This window comes from Enhydra lutris, unplaced genomic scaffold (assembly GCF_002288905.1).
Source record: "Enhydra lutris kenyoni isolate GAN:26980312 unplaced genomic scaffold, ASM228890v2 scaffoldscaffold107, whole genome shotgun sequence".
Classification (NCBI taxonomy): Eukaryota; Metazoa; Chordata; class Mammalia; order Carnivora; family Mustelidae; genus Enhydra; species Enhydra lutris.
In genome coordinates, this window is record NW_019154191.1 from 1167704 (window position 1) to 1190248 (window position 22545).

Genomic DNA, 22545 nt, shown 5'->3' on the forward strand with positions numbered 1-22545 from the left:
TGCAAGCTGGTGCACCCACTCTGGAAAACAGCATGGAGGTTCCTCAAAAAGTTGAAAATAGAGCTACCCTATGACCAAGCAATCGCACTACTGGGTATTTACCCTAAAGATACAAATGTAATGATCTGAAGGGACATCTGCACCTAAATTTTTATAGCAGCAATGTCTACAATAGCCAAACTATGGAAAGAACCTAGATGTCCAACAACAGATGAATGGGTAAAGAAGATGTAGTGTGTGTGTGTGTGTGTGTGTGTACACAATGGAATACTATGCAGCCACCAAAAGAAATGAAATCTTGCCATTTGCAATGCTGTGGATGGAACTAAAGGGTATTATGCTGAGCAAAATAAGTCAATCATAGAAAGACAATTATCATATGATCTCCCTGATATGAGGAATTTGAGAAAAAAGATAGAGGATCATAGGGGAAGGAAGGGGGAAAAAATGAAACAAGATGAAGCCAGAGAGGGAGACAAACAATGGAAGAGACTCTTCATCTCAGGAAACAAACTGAGGGTTGCTGGAGGGGGTGATGGGAAGGATGTGGTGGCTGGATGATACACTTTGGGGAGGGTATGTGCTATGGTGAGTGCTGCGAATTATGTAAGACTGATGAGTCACAGACCTGTACCCCAAAACAAATAATACATTATATGTTAATAAAAAAATTGGTTTTTCAAATAAAGTCCCCAATGGGAATTTTTGTTTGTTTGAATGTGACAGAATAATTTTACCAGCTTATCCAGAAAAGTAAACAAATAAAAAAAAACTAACACATTTTGAGAATAACACCCTTTTCTTACCCTACCTCTTGTTTAAAACCTGTAAAACTGCTGCTATAAGCTGAACATCATGATATCAACACAAGATTAGACACACACTGTAAATCCCCCAAATACTCATGTATATATGACTTACTATATGTTATTATGATAAAGGATGAATCACAAGTTAATGTCAGAGAGATTGATTGTTCAGTCAATGGTATATGATACATTGGTTAGATATTTCAGAAAAAGATCATTTAAAATTTTCATCTCTACCATACAAAGATACATTTTACTTAAGAGTTAAATCTGGAAAACAATTGTCCTAATAGAACATGCAGCCAAATGTGTTGTTGACCACTTAATGGAGGTTTCTCCTTAATCATTTAAATAATGAAGGAAAATCATACAGAAAGGATATGTAAATTTGACTGCATAAAATTAATAATTCCTGAATGTCAAAAACAAGCACAGAATGGTGAAAATATTTACAAGTAATGTGATGGAGAACTGACATTTTTAAAATTTGAGGTACTTGTACTGATTGAAAAAAAAACACCATAAGTAAATAATGGAAAATAAGCAAAAACATTACCGAGAATTCACTTACAAAATAGAAAGGCCTAAAGGACATGGAAAAATGTTTTAGTCTAGATATCAAAATTTAATTTAAAATTATTGGTGGTTGTGTAAGACTGATGAGTTACAGACCTGTACCCCTGAAACAAATAATACATTATATGTTAATTTTAAGAAATAAACAATTGGTGGCTTTCTTCTGTATCAGATTTAAAAAAAAAATTTTTGAAGAGTGCTATTGTGGATGTGGTAAGACAAATGCTTTCATAAATTGCTGATGGGAGTAGAAATTATTGTAAAATTTTTGGAAAATAGTTTTATTCTGTATGTCAAAATCTTGGACTGTTTATTTTCAGAGACCCAGTATTTCCTGTTTTATTTCTTAAAAATCCTTTTTGGGGAAATAATCATAAATATAAATAACACATATGCATATTACAGAGTTATTTAAAATAATGAAAAACTGAAAATAATCCAAATGAACACTTAGGTAAATTATGGTAAATTAGTATATTGGTATTGTGCAGCTACTGAAAACTGTGAATAAATTTTAAAGATATGGCAGAATGCTTATGTTACAATATTAAGTGGGGAAAAAAGGAAGCCACTGAAATAATATATATACTGTGATCTTAAATATGCTAAAACACACATGCATTCATACATACATAAATGATTTGAAGAGCAGACAACAAAAGACTAGCAATGCTTACCTTACCAGGTGCTAGTGTTTAGATGATGTTCTTTCATGGGTTCATTGGTGATAGGATGATTAGTAAATAGGAACACATTCATAGTAGTGAAACTAAAAATAAGCTGAAACATAACATATGGTGGAAGTGGCTTCTGTGAAAGAGGTAGTTCTTCGAGATAAGTATTCCTGAATTCAAATTGTAGGCCTGCTTCTTATAAGCTATATTATTCTAGCTATTCTGATTCTGAGTCACTTTCTCCAGAGGTAAGGTAGTGATAATATATATACCTCAGAGTGTTGTTTGAAAGGTTGTAGTAACATAATAACTGTAAAGTTACTGGCACATAATTTCTACTTAGTAAGTTTCTTATTTGTGTCTATCACGAGGCTTTTCACAGAGACAGCTTCATGACAAAATAATATGCTTGCCATAAAACTGTAACGTGGGACACCAGGTGGCTCAGTCGGTTAAGCCTCTGCCTTTGGCTCAGGTCATAATCCCAGGGTCCTAGGATCAAGCCCCGCATCGGACTCCTTGTTCGGCAGGGAGCCTGCTTCTCTCTCCGGCTCTGCCTGCCACTCTGCCTGCTTGTGTGTGTGCTCTGTCTCTCTCTCTCTCTCTCTCTTTGACAAATAAATAAATAAATAAATAAATAAATAAAATCCTTTAAAAAAAAAAACTATAACCTGGGCAAAGCTGCTTCTTCAGAGTTAGAAAGATTTTTGTTTAGGATTTCATGTGTTAGGTTTAAATGAAAATTTTGATTAGCCTTTCTGAGAAGTTAAATAACAAATACTTTTATTTTTAATAAGGTATCAAGTGAAAATTATGTTTTTATAACTTTACCATTATAATATTCAAATGAACTCCCTGAAATTTAGATAGTGCACGATCTTTATTTTTCTATAGCTTATTTTAAAAAGCAGGTAGAGTTTCAAAATTTATCTTTAACTGCTCATTCTCTGCAATTTTACTAGTAACCAGAGTCTGTATTATGTAATTGAAGGGCCATAATTCTAAATGGGCAAGTCAGTTATAAGGTTTAATGATATTTCATTCAAATTTTGAGCTTTCCTAATAATTCAGATATTTTTGTAGTGAAAATAACCAATTTCTAGACAAGTTATTTGTTTTGCCCATCAGAAGCCTTTGATAAGTCTTAAAAATTATATCCAATGGAAAAAAAATACATCTAATGGTTGAGTAGTACCTAATTTTCTGTGTAAATTTAACACTCACTTATGAATGAATATAGACATAAACCTATAATAAGTATACCTCATGGTTACACACATAGTATTTTATAGTTTACAATGCTTTTTTTCACATAAACTATTTTCACTCTTCAGTGTAGAAGATATGTAAATTCCATAAAATGTTTTAGGAAAATTTACATTAAAACAGTTAATATTGGGACGCCTGGGTGGCTCAGTGGGTTAAGCCACTGCCTTCGGCTCAGATCGTGATCCTGGGGTCCTGGGATCGAGTCCCGCATCGGGCTCCTTGCTCGGCAGGGAGCCTGCTTCCTCCTCTCTCTCTGCCTGCCTCTCTGCCTGCTTGTGTGTACTCTCTCTCTCTGACAAATAAATAAAATCTAAAAAAAAAAAAAAAAAAAAAAAAAAACAGTTAATATTGAAGGAAAGGATTCTTAAAGAGTTTAGTTTCATCTGTCTACTTTTTTTGTTTTTTACTTACCTAGATTTGTCTGTTTACCGGTTTTTTAATGACATAAATTTTAAAAGTTCAATATTGAAAAAAGGATCAAATGTTAAATTATTGTATTCTAGGTTCTGTTTACAGAGGAAGATGTGAAATTCTACCTTGCAGAACTGGCCCTTGCTTTGGATCATCTGCACCAATTAGGAATTGTATATAGAGACCTGAAGCCAGAAAAGTAAAGCTATATTCTCCTTATGAGTCCCTGTTACCAATACTTCTGTAACTACTTTTTTCTCCATTAAGTCTTTTATTTTATTTAAAAATTATATGAAAATATGAGCTATACAGTTTTATGAAACTTACTTGTGAAAAGTAATCTTTATGGGATACCCATTGATTTTATTTTCCCATTGATGTTAAATTAATCATTTACATATTTTCAAGTATATCAAATAAATATTATTTTAAAGTATATGATGACTTTTGTGTAAATGTTTTATATAAAAATATTTTATTCCATCTTCTTGTATATGATTTTTGATTTACAGCATTCTGCTTGATGAAATAGGACATATCAAGTTAACAGGTATGCAAATTTCCTTATTTTACCCTAAGTCCATTTGATATTTTTCTATAATATATATTTGTCTAAGCCTGTTTTCTTTTTTCCTTGACTTGTATTTTATTCATCTCTTTAGTGAACTAGAATTCATATAAAAGATAGGTAAGATAGCTCTCAATATGTTCTAATTGTAATGCCAAAAAATTATATACCAGAGAGTTACTATCCTGATTAACAAATGACATTTGGCTTTCTAGATAAAAATACATCATCTTAGTTTAGCCTATACTGAAAGATTTATCATAAGTAGTTATCACATTTGAAATACAGTGAATTATAAACTTAAACCAAGTGTTTCGGAATCAGAGGTTCATTTTTTTATTTGTGAAAATGTTTTATTTTTCTTTATTTTGAATATTGTCGGCTTACTATAACACAAGGTGCTAATCCTCACAGGATTCTTAAGTGTAAAATATCTTTATTATACCACTTTTAAAAACTTATTTTAAAATAATTATAGACTCACAATAAGTTGCAAAAATAGTACTGAGAGGTCTTGTCTACCCATCACCCAGCTTTCCTCAATGGTGACATCTTATAAACTATAGTGTTATTATCAAACCCCAGAAATTGATATGTATAATACAACTCACTGGACCATATACTTGGATTTCACTAGTTTTTGCATGCATTTTTTTTGTGTATAATTCTGTGACTTTTTATCACATGTACAGATTTGAATATCACCACCACAAATCAATATACAAAACTGTTTCACAACTACAAAAGAACTCTGTTGTGCTGCCCAGTTACAGTCTCTTGTGCTGCCCATTTTTTACAATCATGCCCTCCCCCAACTCCCCCAACTCCTGGCAAAGACTTATCTATTCTACATCTCTAGTTTTGTTATGTTGAGAATATGATATAAATAGAACCATACAGTACCCATCCTAGGCATTTGTCCTAGAGAAATAAAAACTTATGTCCACATAGAAATCTATACATGAATTTTCATAGCAGCTCTAATTATAATAGCCCAAGACTGGAAATGTCCCAAATGTCCTTCAAAGAATGCATAGATAAACAAACTGATACAACCATACAATGGAATACTGCCCAGCAGTAAAAAGGAAAGAATTCTTGATATATGCAGCAACTTGGATGGATTCAAGGGCATTATGCTGAGTGAGCCAATCTCAAAAGGTTACTTATGTTATAAATAGATAGTAAAATCTTTATTTAATTATCAGAATGTTAAAATGAAGATGTGGTCTTTACAGAGAATTTTGGACCAGTACACATTAAAGGTAAGTTGCTTTAAATTCCTAAGTATACTGCTTCAATGTAAAAATAAAGTATAAAGCTGTTAACTTGAAAGCTCAGGCAAATGTGACAAAGTTCAAATAAAGTTTAGTAAATATTTTTGAGTCATAGCTTGCTTCTCTTTTTCATATATAAAGGAAGCAACATAGGTTTAAAGGGATTATGAAAGGATAAGGAGAGAAAAAATAGTAGGAGAGAACAGTAGAATTTTAAGATTTTATATATTGTATAATTTTTATCTTACAGTAATCAAGTTTTAGTTGCAAAGCTAATTAGAATTTAATTCTTTTCGTTTTTAAAAATAAATTATACCTGTTTTGTCAGGGGTTAAGGAAGGGAGGTGGGGAAAAAGTAGAATAAATCCTACCTATATCTCTTTTATACAGTAAGATTAATTGGGTGAATAATGATGTCAAATTGTTTTATATTTAGTCTTATAATGTAAATTCTGCTTTTATAGCTTTTGGACTAAAACTAGCTGAGGAGGAAAGATTAATTAGAATAAATGTAAACTTAAAAGCAAAGGACAGATGCTTATAACAGGAAGAAAATGTGATACATATACACACACACACACACACACACACACACACACACACACACACATATATAAACAATCTATTTTCCTTAAAATGATGTAAATATTTCTTTAAAGAAACTATACAATAGTAAATATTAGTAATTTACACTGTTGTATAATTATAGCCTAATTCAGAGTTGTGTAATGAGTAATAAACGTATGGATTTAATCTCAAACCATTCCTGTAATGTCGGTTAAAGTGTGACTGTTCACGGCAAATATTCTAATACTTTACTTTTTTTCCCATTATTCCCTTTATTTTCTTTTTATCCTTTCTTCCTTTCGTTCTTTTCTTTTTCTTCCTTTTCTTTCTTTTTCTTCCCTTTCTTCCTTCCTTTCTTCCTTCCTCCCTTCTCCTCTCCCTGTTTTCCTCTTGTCCTTCCTATCTTCTTCCTTCCATTTTGAATACTATAGTCAAAAGTACCAGACTGATTGCTGTTTGTCATTGATACCTGTGGGCTATATCTAGGCAGGGTCTTCCCCCACATTGTTTCTTCTTAGGCTTAGGAGGAAGAATTAGGAGGTTTTCCTTAATCATAGGAGAGGGGAATGTCTTTCTTTTTACCTGTCCACTTTAAAAATCCTCTAGATAGAAAGAATAGATGGAATGTTTAACAGGTTACTCTAGAATGGCAGCGGACTATACAAATGTTTCTTGGTATGACTATAATTTGAGCGTAATTGACCTCATACTGAAAATATGATTGTATAGCAGAAGATCAACAGAATGAGAGTGAATACCCCCAAAATATCTGCATTAAATGTCAATATATTATTTATATTGCTTTTGTGTCTTTTTTTTTTCTGTAATACCCCACCTCATAGTCTCTACAGTTGATTTCAACTATCTGTGGTTGCTATAATGTGTTTTTGGAGTGACATAATTCAGGGTAATTTCTATAAAGAGAAGGGAGAAAAAATATACATTGTCAGAAATTTATATCACACAGTACTTGAGCTGGATATTTAAGAGAGAATGTATGCCTAAAATAATTTTAATAATTTTATGGTTATCTGCAAATTAGTCACTGAGATTACTTTTACCCATAGTAAATACTCATGAAATCATTGTTTTCTAGGCATGCTTTTAAAATTTGAAGTCTCAGAGTCATTTAAGGTTACAAAGATACACTGTCCCTCCCCACTCCAGAAAAAAAAAGCCTTTATAGAGCTGATTTCTGTATTTTGTTTTCAGATTAGTGGCTTGGAAAAATCTCTGATTAACTTATATCTTATTTAATCTTGTAGCTAATTCTTACTGTAAATTTTTTGTCAATTGATTGCTGAGCAAATTCTAGTGTTAAATGTCAGTTTTGTCAGAAAGTACAGCAGAGGACCTCTGTGGAGTGGTATAAATCTCTGAAAGGTAATGGAGGATAAGAAAATTCTCTTCCTTTTCTCCTCCTCTCTGGAATGGCCAAAGAAGCCAGTGTTCTTCTCTACAAGGTATGTTGTTTTATCCAGCTGAACTGACCTTGAGGGCTAAATTTTATTACATCTAATCTTTGACATGGAATGTGCAAGAGTTTAAAAGTCTCAAAATGGAGAGAAATAAAGTAGAAGTACGTTGAAAAGATTTTTTAAATTGTGGAAAAATCACAATGCATTCGAGTTATTATACAAGGGTAAGTGATTTTTAAATGAAAATATTGAGCATGGTTAGAAAATTAATTTCAAGAGACCCTAAAATTAATATTGATATTTTAAGAGATCCATATAGGACTTATGGCTTTATTTTCATTTATAGAATTAAGGTATAATTTACATCGAGTAAAACTCATTCTTTGGGTCTTTGTGGTGATGGAATTTTTCTTTATCTTGACTACATCCTTGTTATATTGTGGTTGTGATATTGTAATATAGTTTTGTAAGATGTTACCATGGGGGAAACTGGGTAAAGGGTAAATGAGATCTCTTGTAGTATTTCACATAACTGCATGTGAATTTGCAGTTGTCTCAAAATATAAGATTTAATTTTTAAAAATCACTTTTTCATCTATAGTTCTGCAAACTTTGACAAATACATTTAGTTTTATTCCCATTATCAACATAAAGATATAAAACAATTCTATCACCCTCTACAATTTCCCCATTATAAGTTAATCCTCCTTTTTACCCTAGACAAATATCAATCTAATTTCTGTCCCTAAGGTTTTGCCTTTTCCATGATGTTATGTAAATAGAGGCATACAGTAAATAGCCTTTTGAGTCTGGCTTCCTTTACTTAATATAGTGCATTTGAGATTAATCTATATTGTGTGTATCAATTTATTTTTTATTGCTGAATAGTGTTCCATTTTATCATGATGCCATGGTTTGTCTAATCCCCAATTAAGGGGTATTTGGCTTGTTTCCAGTTTTTGGCAGTGATGAATAAAACCACTGTAAATATTCATGTGCAGATTTTATGTGAACATAAATTTTTATTTCACTTGAGTAAATACTGAAGGAGTGGAATTGCTTGATCATATGGTAAGTGTATTTTTAACTTAGTGAGAAACCTCCAGAGTGTCATCCAAGTGGTTGCACCATTTTACATACCCAGCAGTAACATGTGAGTACTCTAGTTACTCTGCATTCCTGTCATTACTTGGTAGTATCAGTATTTTTATTTTAGCTATACTAATAGGCATGTAGTAGTATTCATTGGGGTTTTAATTTGAATTCCCCTAATAATTAATGACAGTGAGCATCTCTTTGTGTATTTATTTCTTTGGAGAAGTTACTGTTCAGATCTTTTGCCCATTTAAAAAAATATGGATTGTTTGTTTTCTTACTACTGATTTTCGAGGGGTTTTATTGAGTTTTTAAAATATATTGAGTACAAGAGCCTTACCAGATATGCAGCTTGCAAATATTTTCTCCAGTCTGTAGCTTCTTTTTTTTCTTCTCTGAACAGTATCTTTTGAAGAGTTTTGATTCTGATAAACACCAGTAATCAACTTTTTTTCTTTTATGAGTTATGGTTTTGATGTTGTATCTCAGAAACCCATGCCTAATGCAAGATCACAAAGATTTCCTCCTTTTATTCTTTTGGAAATTTTAGTTTTAGGTTTTCCATTTAGTTCTATGATTCATTTTTAGTTAATGTTTCTTTATGTTATGTGGATGTTTTTGTGTATTAATATCCTGTTGTTCTGACACCAAAGAAAAGAACTTAACTTTCTTCATGTAATTGCTTTTACACCTTTATCAGAAATTAGCTGACAATATATAGGCAGCTCTAATGCAGCATGTGGGATCTTAAAAAAAAAAAAAATCATTCCACTATGAATAATTACATAATGAAAAGCACAGGGCTTAATGGGAAAAATGGGGGCTAGTGGTTTAATACTCAAATATATAACCAGACAAAATAAATATAGGAAATTGATAAAAATGAAAGCATTCTTTTACACATTCTAAGTGTTTAAGAATATGTAAATTCTACAATAAGTAGGAGCCTTACTTTGGAAAAAAATCCTGAAATTTGCTTGTAGAATTGTTGTCAGAAGGGTTACAGTTTGTTGGTTCTTGTGAAGTAGTAGAAGATAGATTATCTGGAATTGGGAGGAAAGTTGTAACACTACAGGTGGACAGGAGTGGCTCATAATACACATGGTGAGCTGAAATAGCTGACCGATGTGTGGGGTATGTGCTTGCTTCAGCTAGGTACAGTTTTGTAGTGTTTCACCTAGTACTCTCTTGTAGACAAAATTGCACATAAGCCACACATAAGCCAACCCCATTTGAAATTCACATTATGCTCAAATTGTTCCCTAATGTATCAATCACATTGGAACAAATTTACATTTTCTTTTAATTTTTTTTTCAGTGCTCCAAAATTTATTGTTTATGTACCACACCCAGTGCTCCATGCAATACGTGCCCTCCTTAATACCAAAACAAGCACTATAGTAGAACTGTATGTGTTAGTCTATTCTTGGACACTGTCCTTTTGCATTGATATACATCAATATGTATGTCAATATATAGCATCATATATGTGACATATGTGTGTCTGCCTTTCTCCAATACCACAATTTCTTGATTACTGTAGCTTTATATTAAGTATTGAAAGTGAGGTAGAGTAAGTCATTCATTGTTTTTTTTCCTCCAAAATTACTTTGGGTATTATATTTCCTATAATATTTTTATGTAAATTTTAAGTTTAGCTTTTTGATTTTTACAAAAGAAATCTTGCTGGGATTTTTATTAAAGTTTCATTGACTCTAAAAACAGTTTCATTGACTCTGTAGATTTTTCTTTAAGATTTTATTTATTTGACAGACAGAGATCACAAGTAGGCAGAGAGGCAGGCAGAGAGAAAGAGGTGGAAGCAGGCTCCCTGCTGAGTAGAGACTCCGACACGGGACTTGATCCCAGGACCCTGAGATCATGACTTGAGCTGAAGGCAGAGGCTTTAACCCACTGAGCCACCCAGGCGCCCCTGTAGATCAGTTTTTTAGGAAAACTGATACTGTAATAGCACTGAATCTTCCAAACCATGCATACGATGTGTTTCTGCGTTTATTTAGATCTACTTTTATTTCTTTCAGCAGTGTTTCTAGTTTTCAGCATACAGATCTTACATATACTTTGTATATTTATACCTGTGGATTTTATGTGGGGGATTTTGGTGGTATTATAAATGGTACCTTTTGAATTTTAGCCTCCAATTTTTCATTGATAGCACATAGGAATAAGATTGATTTTCATATATTAGTACCTTTAGCTCTTGAAAGCCTTAAACAAAAATGGAAGCTCACCAAAGCCAAAGCATAATTTGCTTTTTTAGTGTTTTAAAAAGTGTAAGTTACTCTCTCCTTGTCTTAGCCTGATTTAAAACTTAGATCACTATGACAGCTTTGATTTAATTGTTGACCTCTCAAAGTTGCTGAATGATATTCTAGTATAGACATGAAAACATGTATTTTGATGATGAAATTTAACTGAGCAATCTTTAAATGCTCTTAAAGAGTGTATTATGAAATACAGGCTGCATTCCATTGTCTCACAGAAGAGGTTTCTAAAAAGTAATTATAGGCTATCCATGAATTGTTTTAAGGCCTAACACAATTTTATTTCTTTTGGTATTTTCTATTTTCTGAATATCTTCAGATATATTTTTGTGTCATATTGTTATTATAGATTTTGGACTCAGCAAGGAATCAGTAGATCAAGAAAAGAAGGCTTACTCATTTTGTGGTACAGTGGAGTATATGGCTCCTGAAATAGTAAATCGGAGAGGCCATTCCCAGAGTGCTGATTGGTGGTCATATGGTGTACTTATGGTAAGTAGTGTTATTTTTTTTTTAATTATGCCAATATAAAAGTAATATTATTTAGAATTTTAATTTAAATTTTAGAATGTGTAGGTGAGAATAGAGTTTTGACAGTTCATGATTACTAAAAATTTGTGACTGGCTAGCTGTTACACAGTAAGAATTAAAGTTTTGGTATTCTGGTTTCTTTTAAAGTTCCTAGAAGGAAAAAAAGGTAAATGGCACCATTCTTTTATAAGCTATTCAAATTTAAAACTTAGAAAAAGGCTTTCCAGATTTTAGGTTTCAGAATACTATGTTTAACTGTCACATGATTTTTAATTAGGTATCACAGAATTTAGCACTTTACCATAAACTGGCTTATTGTCAAATTGTTTCATGTATGTACCTAGAAAGATTGAAAACTTCTTGAGGAGAGCAATCCTGTTTCCTACTACTTTTCATCTTCCATGGTACCTAGCATAGTGGGCATACACACTGATTAATCTGATATAAATTAAGGATAGAATTTGCAGTATTAAGTAGGGTGATAAATGAATGGCTATTGAATCAATTTGCTTGTGTAAGCCATCTTTCTGATAATCCATTTTGCCTATTTACTACTGAATAACATACTATATGACACATTAATATATTAGTAACTATTAAAAACCTGGCATTTGGAGAGGGTAGTGGGGTTGGGATAAACTGGAAGTGCAATATTTGACATTTTTCATGACCTAAGAAGGCATATGGTCTGGTTGGGGAAACTGGATCAGCTCAGTCAACTGACAGTATACCTTTGGAATTCAGGCAAGAAATCACATACATTCATTTAGGAGACGTGGAGGAGGTGAAACTTAAATCCTGAAGCATGTATAAAATTTAAATAGCTCCAAGTCAGGAAGTATAGTGTTGTGATCATATTAGCAAGAAGTGGAGAACCAATTAGAATATTAGAATAGTAGTGGAGAGTGAGGGTGAAGGTGGAGGAAACGAGACTATGAGCCTATAAAGTTATATACATGTGATTCTCTGGAGTAGTAAGAAAGTTTTGTAGATTCTTTAAAAAGATGGTAATTAGAGCAAAAATGTATTTCAGGAAGGAAGAAAGAAGTACCTGATCTTAATACCTGATTTGATGTCACAGATGAAAGCAGAAGGAAAGGGTCAAAGATAAAGATACTTTTAAAATTTATGAACTTCAGGGAATTGAAAGAATGGAAGTTCAGTAGAAAAGAGATAGTTGGGAAGGAGAGCTGGTTTTGGAAGTGGAGAAATAATTTATAAAATATTACATAGGTTACTGTAGGTTTGTGGCTAACCGCTTGGTGATAATAAATTAGGAGAGGGAAGTGGAGAGAGGATCAAAATCATCTGGAGACTTTAAAAAAAAGACACACTACTCAGTCAGCCAACATACAATTTAATTTAGGGAGGGAGATGTGATTCCAGTATAATATCCTTATTCCTTTTGTCCTTGCCATTACCACCTCTACTCCTCCAATCCCCAGTAGAGAACCATATCTTTAGGTTTGGACACAAGGGACTGGAACTTGAGAACAATGTTCCCTATATACTATAATTTCTTTTTTCTTTTTTCCCTTTCTGTGGCTCCTACCTCTACTTCTTCAGTTTCCAGTTGAGAAACATTACTACAGGTTTGGGAGGGATGACTGGGGCTTGAGAAAGATTGAGGCTAGAACAGATTTGAAAGTCATCAGTGTATAGGGAAGAGTGGAATGGGTAAGCTAACTAAGGTTAAGAATTCAGATAAAGGAGCAGAGGACTGAAGCAAAAGCCATTGCTGAATCCAAGTTCAAGATTTAAATGTTAGAGATATATGTTGGCTTACTGAACATAATAATTAAAAATGAATGAAAAAAAGATTTAAATATTAGAGATATAAAAAGTTTTATCTTTAGTGAACTGTAATCTTAATTTTTAGATCTAGTCTTTTTTATGCCATTATTTAATGTTCTAATTATTTACATCGCAGTTAAATCTCTTAGAGAAATTGTTTTTATGCCATGTACAATGATCTCAAAAATTCTTTTTTATGATATTGGTATGTGTAGCTTCTTGTTCTTTTTTTGATTGCTTTTTTGGGGGGAGCAGTGAGGAGAATGAGAATGACTAAATCTTTTTTTCTTTTTATTTCACTAATGACTAGTGATGTTGAACATCTTTTTCATGAGATTATTGGCCTTTTATAGAAATTCTTTGAGTTTTTATTTAAATTCCAGTTAGTTAATATACATTGTAGTATTAGTTTCTGTTGTACAAAGCATGTATCAATTTGAAATGGCTCAATGCTAATTTTTTCCCATTCATTGTTAAATGTTTGCGTTAATTATGTTTTAAAAAGATTATCCACCATGACCAGGTGGGATTCATTCCTGGGCTACAAGGATGGTTCAACACTCGTAAATCAATCAATGTGATAGAACAAATTAATATGAGAAGAGAGAAGAACCACATGGTCCTCTCAATTGATGCAGAAAAAGCATTTGACAAAATCCTGCATCCGTTCCTGATTAAATCGCTTCAAAGTATAGGGATAGAGGGAACATTCCTGAACTTCATCAAATCTATCTGTGAAAGACCCACAGCAAATATCATTCTCAATGGGAAAAAGCTGGCAGCCTTCCTGTTGAGATCAGGAACACGACAAGGATGCCCACTCTCACCACTTTTGTTCAACATAGTATTAGAAGTCCTAGCAACAGCAATCAGACAACAAAGAGAAATAAAAGGTATTCAAATTGGCAATGAAGAAGTCAAATTCTCTCTCTTCACAGATGACATGATACTTTATATGGAAAACCCAAAAGACTCCACCCCCAAACTACTAGAACTCATATAGCAATTCAGTAACATTGCAGGATACAAAGTCAATGTACAGAAATCAGTGGCTTTCTTATACACTAACAGTGAAAATACAGAAAGGGAAATTAGAGAATCCATTCCATTTACTATAGCACCAAGAACCATAAGATACCTGGGAATAAAACTAACCAAAGAGGTAAAGGATCTGTACTTGAGGAACTACAGAACACTCATGAAAGAAATTGAAGAAGACACAAAAAGATGGAAGACCATTCCATGCTCTTGGATCGCAAGAATAAACATTGTTAAGATGTCTATACTGCCTAGAGCAATCTATACTTTTAATGCCATTCCGATCAAATTTCCATCAGTATTTGCTGGAACAAATAATCCAAAAATTTGTATGGAACCAGAAGAGACCCCAAATCGCTAAGGAAATGTTGAAAAACAAAAATAAAACGGGGGGCATCACATTACCTGACTTCAAGCTTTACTCCAAAGCTGTGATCACCAAGACAGCATGGTACTGGCATAAAAACAGACACATAGACCAGTGGAACAGAGTAGAGAGCACAGATATGGACCTTCAACTCTACGGTCAAATAATCTTCGACAAAACAGGAAAAAATATACAGTGGAAAAAAGACAGTCTCTTCAATAAATGGTGCTGGGAAAACTGGGCAGCTATATGTAGAAGAATGAAACTCTAACATTCTCTTACACCGTACACAAAGATAAACTCAAAATGGGTAAAAGACCTCAACATGAGACAGGAATCCATCAGAATCCTAGAGGATAACATAGGCAGTAACCTATTCGATATCAGCCACAGCAACTTCTTTCAAGATATGTCTCCAAAGGCAAAGGAAACAAAAGCGAAAATAAACTTTTGGGACTTCATCAAAATCAAAAGTTTCTGCACAACAAAGCAAACAGTCAAGAAAACAAAGAGGCAACCCACGGAATGGGAGAAGATATTTGCAAATGACAGTACAGACAAAAGGTTGATATCCAGGATCTATAACGAACTCCTCAAACTCAACACACACAAAACAGACAATCATATCAAAAAAATGGGCAGAAGATATGAACAGACACTTCTCCAATGAAGACATACAAATGGCTATCAGACACATGAAAAAATGTTCATCATCACTAGCCATCAGGGAGATTCAAATTAAAACCACATTGAGATACCACCTTACACCAGTTAGAGTGGCCAAAATTAGCAAGACAGGAAACAACATGTGTTGGAGGGGATGTGGAGAAAGGGGAACCCTCTTACACTGTTGGTGGGAATGCAGGTTGGTGCAGCCACTTTGGAGAACAGTGTGGAGATTCCTCAAGAAATTAAAAATAGAGCTTCCCTATGACCCTGCAATTGCACTACTGGGTATTTACCCCAAACATACAGATGTAGTGAAAAGAAGGGCCATCTGGACCCCAATGTTTATAGCAGCAATGGCCACGGTCACCAAACTCTGGAAAGAACCAAGATGCCCTTCAACGGACGAATGGATAAGGAAGATGTGGTCCATATACACTATGGAGTATTATGCCTCCATCAGAAAGGATGAATACCCAACTCTTGTAGCAACATGGTTGGGACTGGAAGAGATTATGCTGAGTGAAATAAGTCAAGCAGAGAGAGTCAATTATCATATGGTTTCACTTATTTGTGGAGCATAACAAATAACATGGAGGACAAGGGGAGTTAGAGAGAAGGGAGTTGGGGGAAATTGGAAGGGGAGGTGAACCATGAGAGACTATGGACTCTGAAAAACAATCTGAGGGTTTTGAAGGGGCGGGGGGTGGGAGGTTGGGGGAACCAGGTGGTGGGTATTAGAGAGGGCACGGATTGCATGGAGCACTGGGTGTGGTGCAAAAACAAGGAATACTGTTATGCTGAAAAAAAATTATAATAAAAAATAGTAAATAAGGCAAAAAAAGAATGATTCATTGGGAAAAAAAAAAGAAGATGCTATGTATCTATTTTCAGATTGCATTGGTTTTGGGACCTTAGCCAGATTAGACAAGACTGGAAAAAATTGATTGGTTTCATTTCCTACAGGTCACTTGTCAGTTGGGCTATGTGTAGTGGGGTACCAGAAGTGTAGGCCCTTAATGGACTTAGTTTTCTGGTCCTATATTGACCTATCATGTAGATCCTACATGATTTGATGATCATATATTACCTGTCTCAATTTTTTTCCTAAAGAATTTTATTATATATTCTAAGTTCTGCTAAATTATGTGTTACTTTCTATTTGTTTTAGTTTGAAATGCTTACTGGTACTCTGCCATTTCAAGGTAAAGACAGAAATGAGACCATGAATATGATATTAAAGTAAGTGTGAACATTATTTGTTTTCTTTTGGGAAAAATTCCTTGCTTTCAGTTTTGAGATACTTGTTTTCAGTTGACACAAAGAACATTTTTTCACACTCTTTTGTTTTGTTCTCCTACCATAAAAGAGACACTGTCTGTCATTGCTAAAGAATTCTTTTAAATTCTTTTTAAGATCTGTCAATTTAAAATATGGCTAGATTTAAGTGAAATTTTCTAAAATCTTCTTTTACAGAGCAAAACTTGGGATGCCTCAATTTCTTAGTGCTGAGGCACAAAGTCTTCTAAGGATGTTATTCAAAAGGAATCCAGCAAATAGATTGGGTATTCTTCATTGCCTTAGCTTTCATAACAATACATTGCATGCTTTGGGAGGATAATTGTAACTTTGTTTTCTGGCTAAGTTTATTTACTATTGCTATATATTTATACCTAGAAGTTTGCATTTCATATGTACATGGATCCAGTAAACTCTATTGTGTCTATAATTTAAAAATGGAGTGGTCTAGTTATTCAGAACTTTCATTTAATATCTATCATTATGTATATCATGTGGATTACCTCTTGTAAAATAATTCACAGAATTATCCCTTATATAGGTAATCCTATTACATATTTGAATGTAATTATTTTGTCCCTTCCAGTACTCTTCAAGGTAAATATGTCCCTAGTCTCTCATTATTTGGCTACTTACTGGTAACCTTTCCCTGGATCTGGATATGATCCTATTGTTTTATTTATGTACTTGTGTTAAAATTTCAATGTGACTTTGTTGCACTTTTTAATTTGGCCTTGAGATACAAGATTGTAAGTTTAATTGTGAAGGAAAAAATAAACCTCAATTTTAGTTATATGTTAAATGTTACTTTGATTTAACTTGCAAAGCATTTCAGTATTTCATGATACTTTATGTGCTTCAGTGTGAACATCAGCTATATTTTATCATTAAATCAAAAAACACAATAAAATATCAGATAAATCATAAAATTTTCACTGCAAGGAATCTATGAAATGTGCATACTCTTACACAGATAATAGCAGAGAAGCCAGGTAGAAGGCTTAAAAAATTACACCAGTAAAAAATTATTTCTTCTTTTATAGGTTCAGAAGGAGTTGAGGAAATTAAAAGACATCTTTTTTTTGCAAATGTTGACTGGAATGTAAGTTCAGTAGAAACTTTGTTACTGAGTGACTTTAATATAAACTAACACTGAAGAATAAAATGGTTATATTTGGACTTTGTTGATAAACTTAATGTAGTTTTTTTGGGGGTATGAGATTTTTACTTAGATGTCATTTTATGTAGATGTCATGGCAATTACTTTGAACCAGTAAATGTGTGGATGATATTTAGTAAATTTTTGTTACTCATATGGTTTACCTATTGAGTGTGGTTACTATTCTCCCCTATTCTCAGTTGGGGAATGTGAAGGAGGGAGAGAAAGGGGTAAGAGGGTAAATGATAAGGCAAATTCTTAAAGAAAATGAATTCTAATTTATTTTTCTTCTTCCTTCACATTCCCCAACTGAAAATAGGGAAGAATAACCACACTTAATTGGTAAAAAGCTTCTGTACAGCAAAGGAAACAATCAACAAAACTAAAAGGCAACCTACGGGAATGGGGGAAGATATTTACAGATGACATATCTGATAAAGGGTTAGTATCCAAAATATATAAAGAACTTATAAAATTCAACACCCAAAAATGAATAATCCAATTAAAAACTGGGCAGAAGACATGAATAGACATTCTTCCAAAGATAGACAGATGACCAGCAGATACATGAAAAGATGTTCATTGTCACTTGTCCTCAGGGAAATACAGAACTACAATGAGATATCACTTTATATCAGTCAGACTGGCTAAAATTAACAACACAGGAAACAACAGGTATTGGCAAGGATGCAGACAAAGGGGAACCCTCTTACACTGCTAGTGGGAATGCAAACTGGTGTAGCCACTCTGAAAACAGTATGGAGGTTCATCAAAAAGTTAAAAATAGAACTATCATATGACCTAGCAGTTGCAATATTAGGTATTTACCCAAAAATACTGATTCAACGGGATACATGCACCCTGATCTTTATAACAGCATTATCAAGGATAGCCAAATTATGGAAACAGCCCAAATGTCCATCAACTGATATAGATAAAGAAGAAGTGACATATAGATAGATAGGTATCTATCTATCTATATATATTAGAATATTACTCAGCCATCAAAAAGAATGAAATCTTGCCATTTGCAATTACAAAAACGGAACTAGAGTGTATTATGCTAAGTGAAAAAAGCCAGTCAGAGAAAGACAATTATATGGTATCACTTATATGTGGAATTTAAGAGACAACACAAATAAACATAGGGGAAAAGAAAGAGAGGCAAACCAAGAGACAGATTCTTAAATATAGAAAACAAATTGAGAGTTGCTGGAGGGGAGGGGTTGGGTGGGAAATGGGTTAAACAGCTGATGGGGATTAAGGAGGGCACTTGTTATAATGAGCATCAGGTGTCATGTAAGTGATGCCTCACCAAATTCTATACCTAAAACTAGTATTGCACTGTATGTTAACTAGCTGGAATTTAAACTAAAAGTTGGAAAAAATGATTTTTATAATTGTACAACTGCATAACATAACCCATTAGTATTAATACCCTGAAAGGCCACTCAGTAGACATGCTACATGGGAGTCTGCCCTGTGTCATAGGTGTGTGCCTCCCTTTCCTGGTGTCCTTGTATCCCCTTGTCATTTTTTTTCCTAATCTTGTCTACTCTTCCTTTCTCCTCAACTAGACAACTGCAAATTCCTTTTTTCCATCAGTCAGTTTATGTTCATTGTTCTTAATTTAAATAACAAAAGAATTGTTTATATATTTCAATAAATGAAAATCAGAGTAATTATCTATTAATTTCCCCCCACTTTGGGACTGTGACCTTTTAAGAAAGCAGATTTTCGAAAGAGGGTAATATATTTTCATATGTTTTAATATGTTTTAAATGTCTTTCGAAAACTTGTTTTAGAAAGTTAAATTGTTAGACAAGATTATATTTTTAGATTATATAGTAAGAGCCCTAAACAGTATATTTAAGACATATTTTTATGTAACAACAAAATATTTTAGGTGAAATATATACTTCTTAAAGATAATCTAGGGGCACCTGGGTGGATCAGTGGGTTAAGCCTCTGCCTTCTGCTCAGATCATGATCTCAGGGTCCTGGGATTGAGCCCCACATCAGGGTCTCTGCTCAGGGGGGAGCCTGCTTCCCCCTCTCTTTCTCTGCCTGCCTCTCTGTCTGTCAAATGGATAAATAAAATCTTTAAAAAAAGATAATCTATTAGTTTTGAAATTCTTGAATATTATTAGTTATTTCTGTATGGTCACATTGTGATACATTGTACATGGTTATTTTACCAATGAGAATTCAAGTCAGTTTTTGATATCCAAAATTGAGCATCATTCCTTGTGACTGCAACTTTTGACATCATTGTTGTGTTTCCTGGTCTCATTTAACTGTGTACATTCTCTCTCAAATTTTTGGAATTTGGTTAACAGGTATCTGAAGCCTGTCAGAATTTTATTTATTAAACTGTGAGTCTTATGTTAAGGACTGTGAAACTTATGTTCTTTCCCTTTGAAAATATAATAATTTTAAAATGTTAATATGATTTTGTGTTATCCTGTTTTTTTTTTCTAGAAATTATATAGAAGAGAAGTTCAACCTCCTTTCAAACCTGCTTCTGGAAAACCAGATGATACCTTTTGTTTTGACCCTGAATTTACTGCAAAAACACCTAAAGGTAATGTATGTTTATATGTAACATTAGGGCTGTCATTCAGTTAGATTGTTAAAAATAAACTAGCTTCTTAGGTAAAAACTAAATGAATTTTAAGTTTGCAGAGGGTTGGTTTGCCCTGTATGTAAGTGTGGAGTTTATCTACAGCATTGCTTGGACATCTTTCAGAGAATTTAAATAGGAAGTATTTATCAGGGAAGCAAGGGCTAGAGGAAGGGGTAAAATTTTTTCATTCTTTTTTAAAAAATATTATTTATTTATTTATTTATTTATTTAATTATTTGAGAGAAAGAGAGAGAATGAGAGCGAGCACAAGCAGGTAGAAGAACAGAGGGAGAGGGAAAAGCAGACTCCCTGCTGAGCGGGCAGTGGGACACAGGGCTCCATCCTAGGACCCTGGGAACATGACCCGAGCTGAAGGCAGATGCTTAACCAACTGAGCCACTCAGGTGCTCCAAGTTTTTTCATTCTTGTTTTTAAAGTCCTTTGACATGCTAATGATTTACAGGGTAATGATTTACTAAGGAAGTAAAATGAGATATATCACTGACTCTTACAATTTATAATTTAATGAGGTCTACTTATAATAGCATCTATTTCATATATTAATTCAACAAATATTGAATATCAACAAATATTGAAGGTACTAAGCAGTGAAGATGCTGCAGTGAACAGAAGAGGCAAAAATTACAATCTATGGGACTTGCATACTAGCTAGCATGGGGAGATAGATCGTCTGCAGTAAATCAAACACATGATATACTATGTCTGTTGGAAACATTTAATGGTTTCTTTTATAAATATAAATAAAGAAATGCTAACATTTCATATCACAGAATTCTATGTAGTTCTAATTAAATTTAATTATTTGGACATTAGATTCTCCTGGTTTGCCAGCTAGTGCTAATGCTCATCAACTCTTCAAAGGATTCAGCTTTGTTGCAACTTCTATTGCGGAAGAATATAAAGTCACTCCTGTCACAAGTGCAAACGTGTTACCAGTTGTTCAGGTAAATTCCACTTAATCAGATTATTTGGTGTAGGGATATCTATTTCTTTCAGTTATTGCTAATGGATTTACAATAATTTTAAGTGATTTTAAAAATTTATTTATTTTTATTATGTTCAGTTAGCCAGCATATAGAACATGATAAGTTTTTGTTGTAGTGTTCAACGATTCATTAGTTGCATATAACACCCGGTGCTCATCCCCAAAAAATGTTCAACATCACTAGCCATCAAGGAAATACAAATCAAAACCACAATGAGATACCACCTTACAGCAGTTAGAACGGCCAAAATTAAGAAGACAGGAGGCAACAAGTATTGATGAGGTTGTGGAGAAAGGGGAACCCTCTTACACTGTTGGTGGGAATGCAAGCTGGTACAGACACTCTGGAAAACAGTAATGAGGTTCCTCAAGACGTTAAAACTTTTAGGTGATTTTTAACTTCTTAATTTATCTCTGTGTATAATATGATTTAAAGATGTCTCCTCCATATGTTTTGGAAAAAAGCAGATAGTATTAATTTTTAATTGTATTTTTTATTGTATTTTTTTAATTGTATTTATGTATCTCTTCTGGCAAGAAAAAGATAATGGCAGTGTCTAAACTAGTTGTTTTATTGTTTTGGCTTTGGGGATCTCAAAAACCTAAAATTTAAGATCAGCAATGAATCTTCTTTAACCCATTTATAAATACTGATAAAATTTCTCTATAATGAACTTTTTTTAAAATTTCAGATTAGTGAATATTTAGGAGAGAAGATAAAAACCTGAAAATATTTCATTCTCTTTAATATTTTACTTTAAAAAAAATAGATAAATGGAAATGCTGCACAATTTGGTGATGTATATGAATTAAAAGAAGATATAGGTGTTGGCTCCTATTCTGTTTGCAAGCGATGCATTCATACAGCTACCAACATGGAATTTGCAGTGAAGGTATTATCTCTGAGCCTAACCTGTTTGTTTAAAAATAATATAAATTTTATAAGTTTATAAATATATATAATTTATAAGTTATTTATAAGTTACATATATATGTTTTATATATATAAAATTACAGGGTAGCTGACACATTTTTCAGTGGAGCAAGTGGAGATAGCAAAGATAAGATTATAGGGGATTTTTTTTTTCCAGTTTTTAAATTCAAGTTAGT

At 33.1% G+C, this 22545-nt stretch overlaps 1 protein-coding gene across 2 annotated transcripts in view; it reads left to right on the forward strand.

Moving 5' to 3' along the window:
• The window catches only part of LOC111139440 (ribosomal protein S6 kinase A6), a 183427-nt gene that overhangs the window by 133825 nt on the left and 27057 nt on the right, over positions 1-22545 (forward strand). For both annotated transcript variants that reach the window (XM_022491688.1, XM_022491689.1), the window contains exons 7-15: positions 3832-3938; positions 4252-4289; positions 11299-11441; positions 16517-16587; positions 16822-16910; positions 17688-17746; positions 20285-20387; positions 21264-21394; positions 22206-22328. In XM_022491688.1, coding sequence (XP_022347396.1) covers positions 3832-3938; positions 4252-4289; positions 11299-11441; positions 16517-16587; positions 16822-16910; positions 17688-17746; positions 20285-20387; positions 21264-21394; positions 22206-22328 — 864 coding nt within the window. The remainder of the gene's footprint in view (positions 1-3831; positions 3939-4251; positions 4290-11298; positions 11442-16516; positions 16588-16821; positions 16911-17687; positions 17747-20284; positions 20388-21263; positions 21395-22205; positions 22329-22545) is intronic.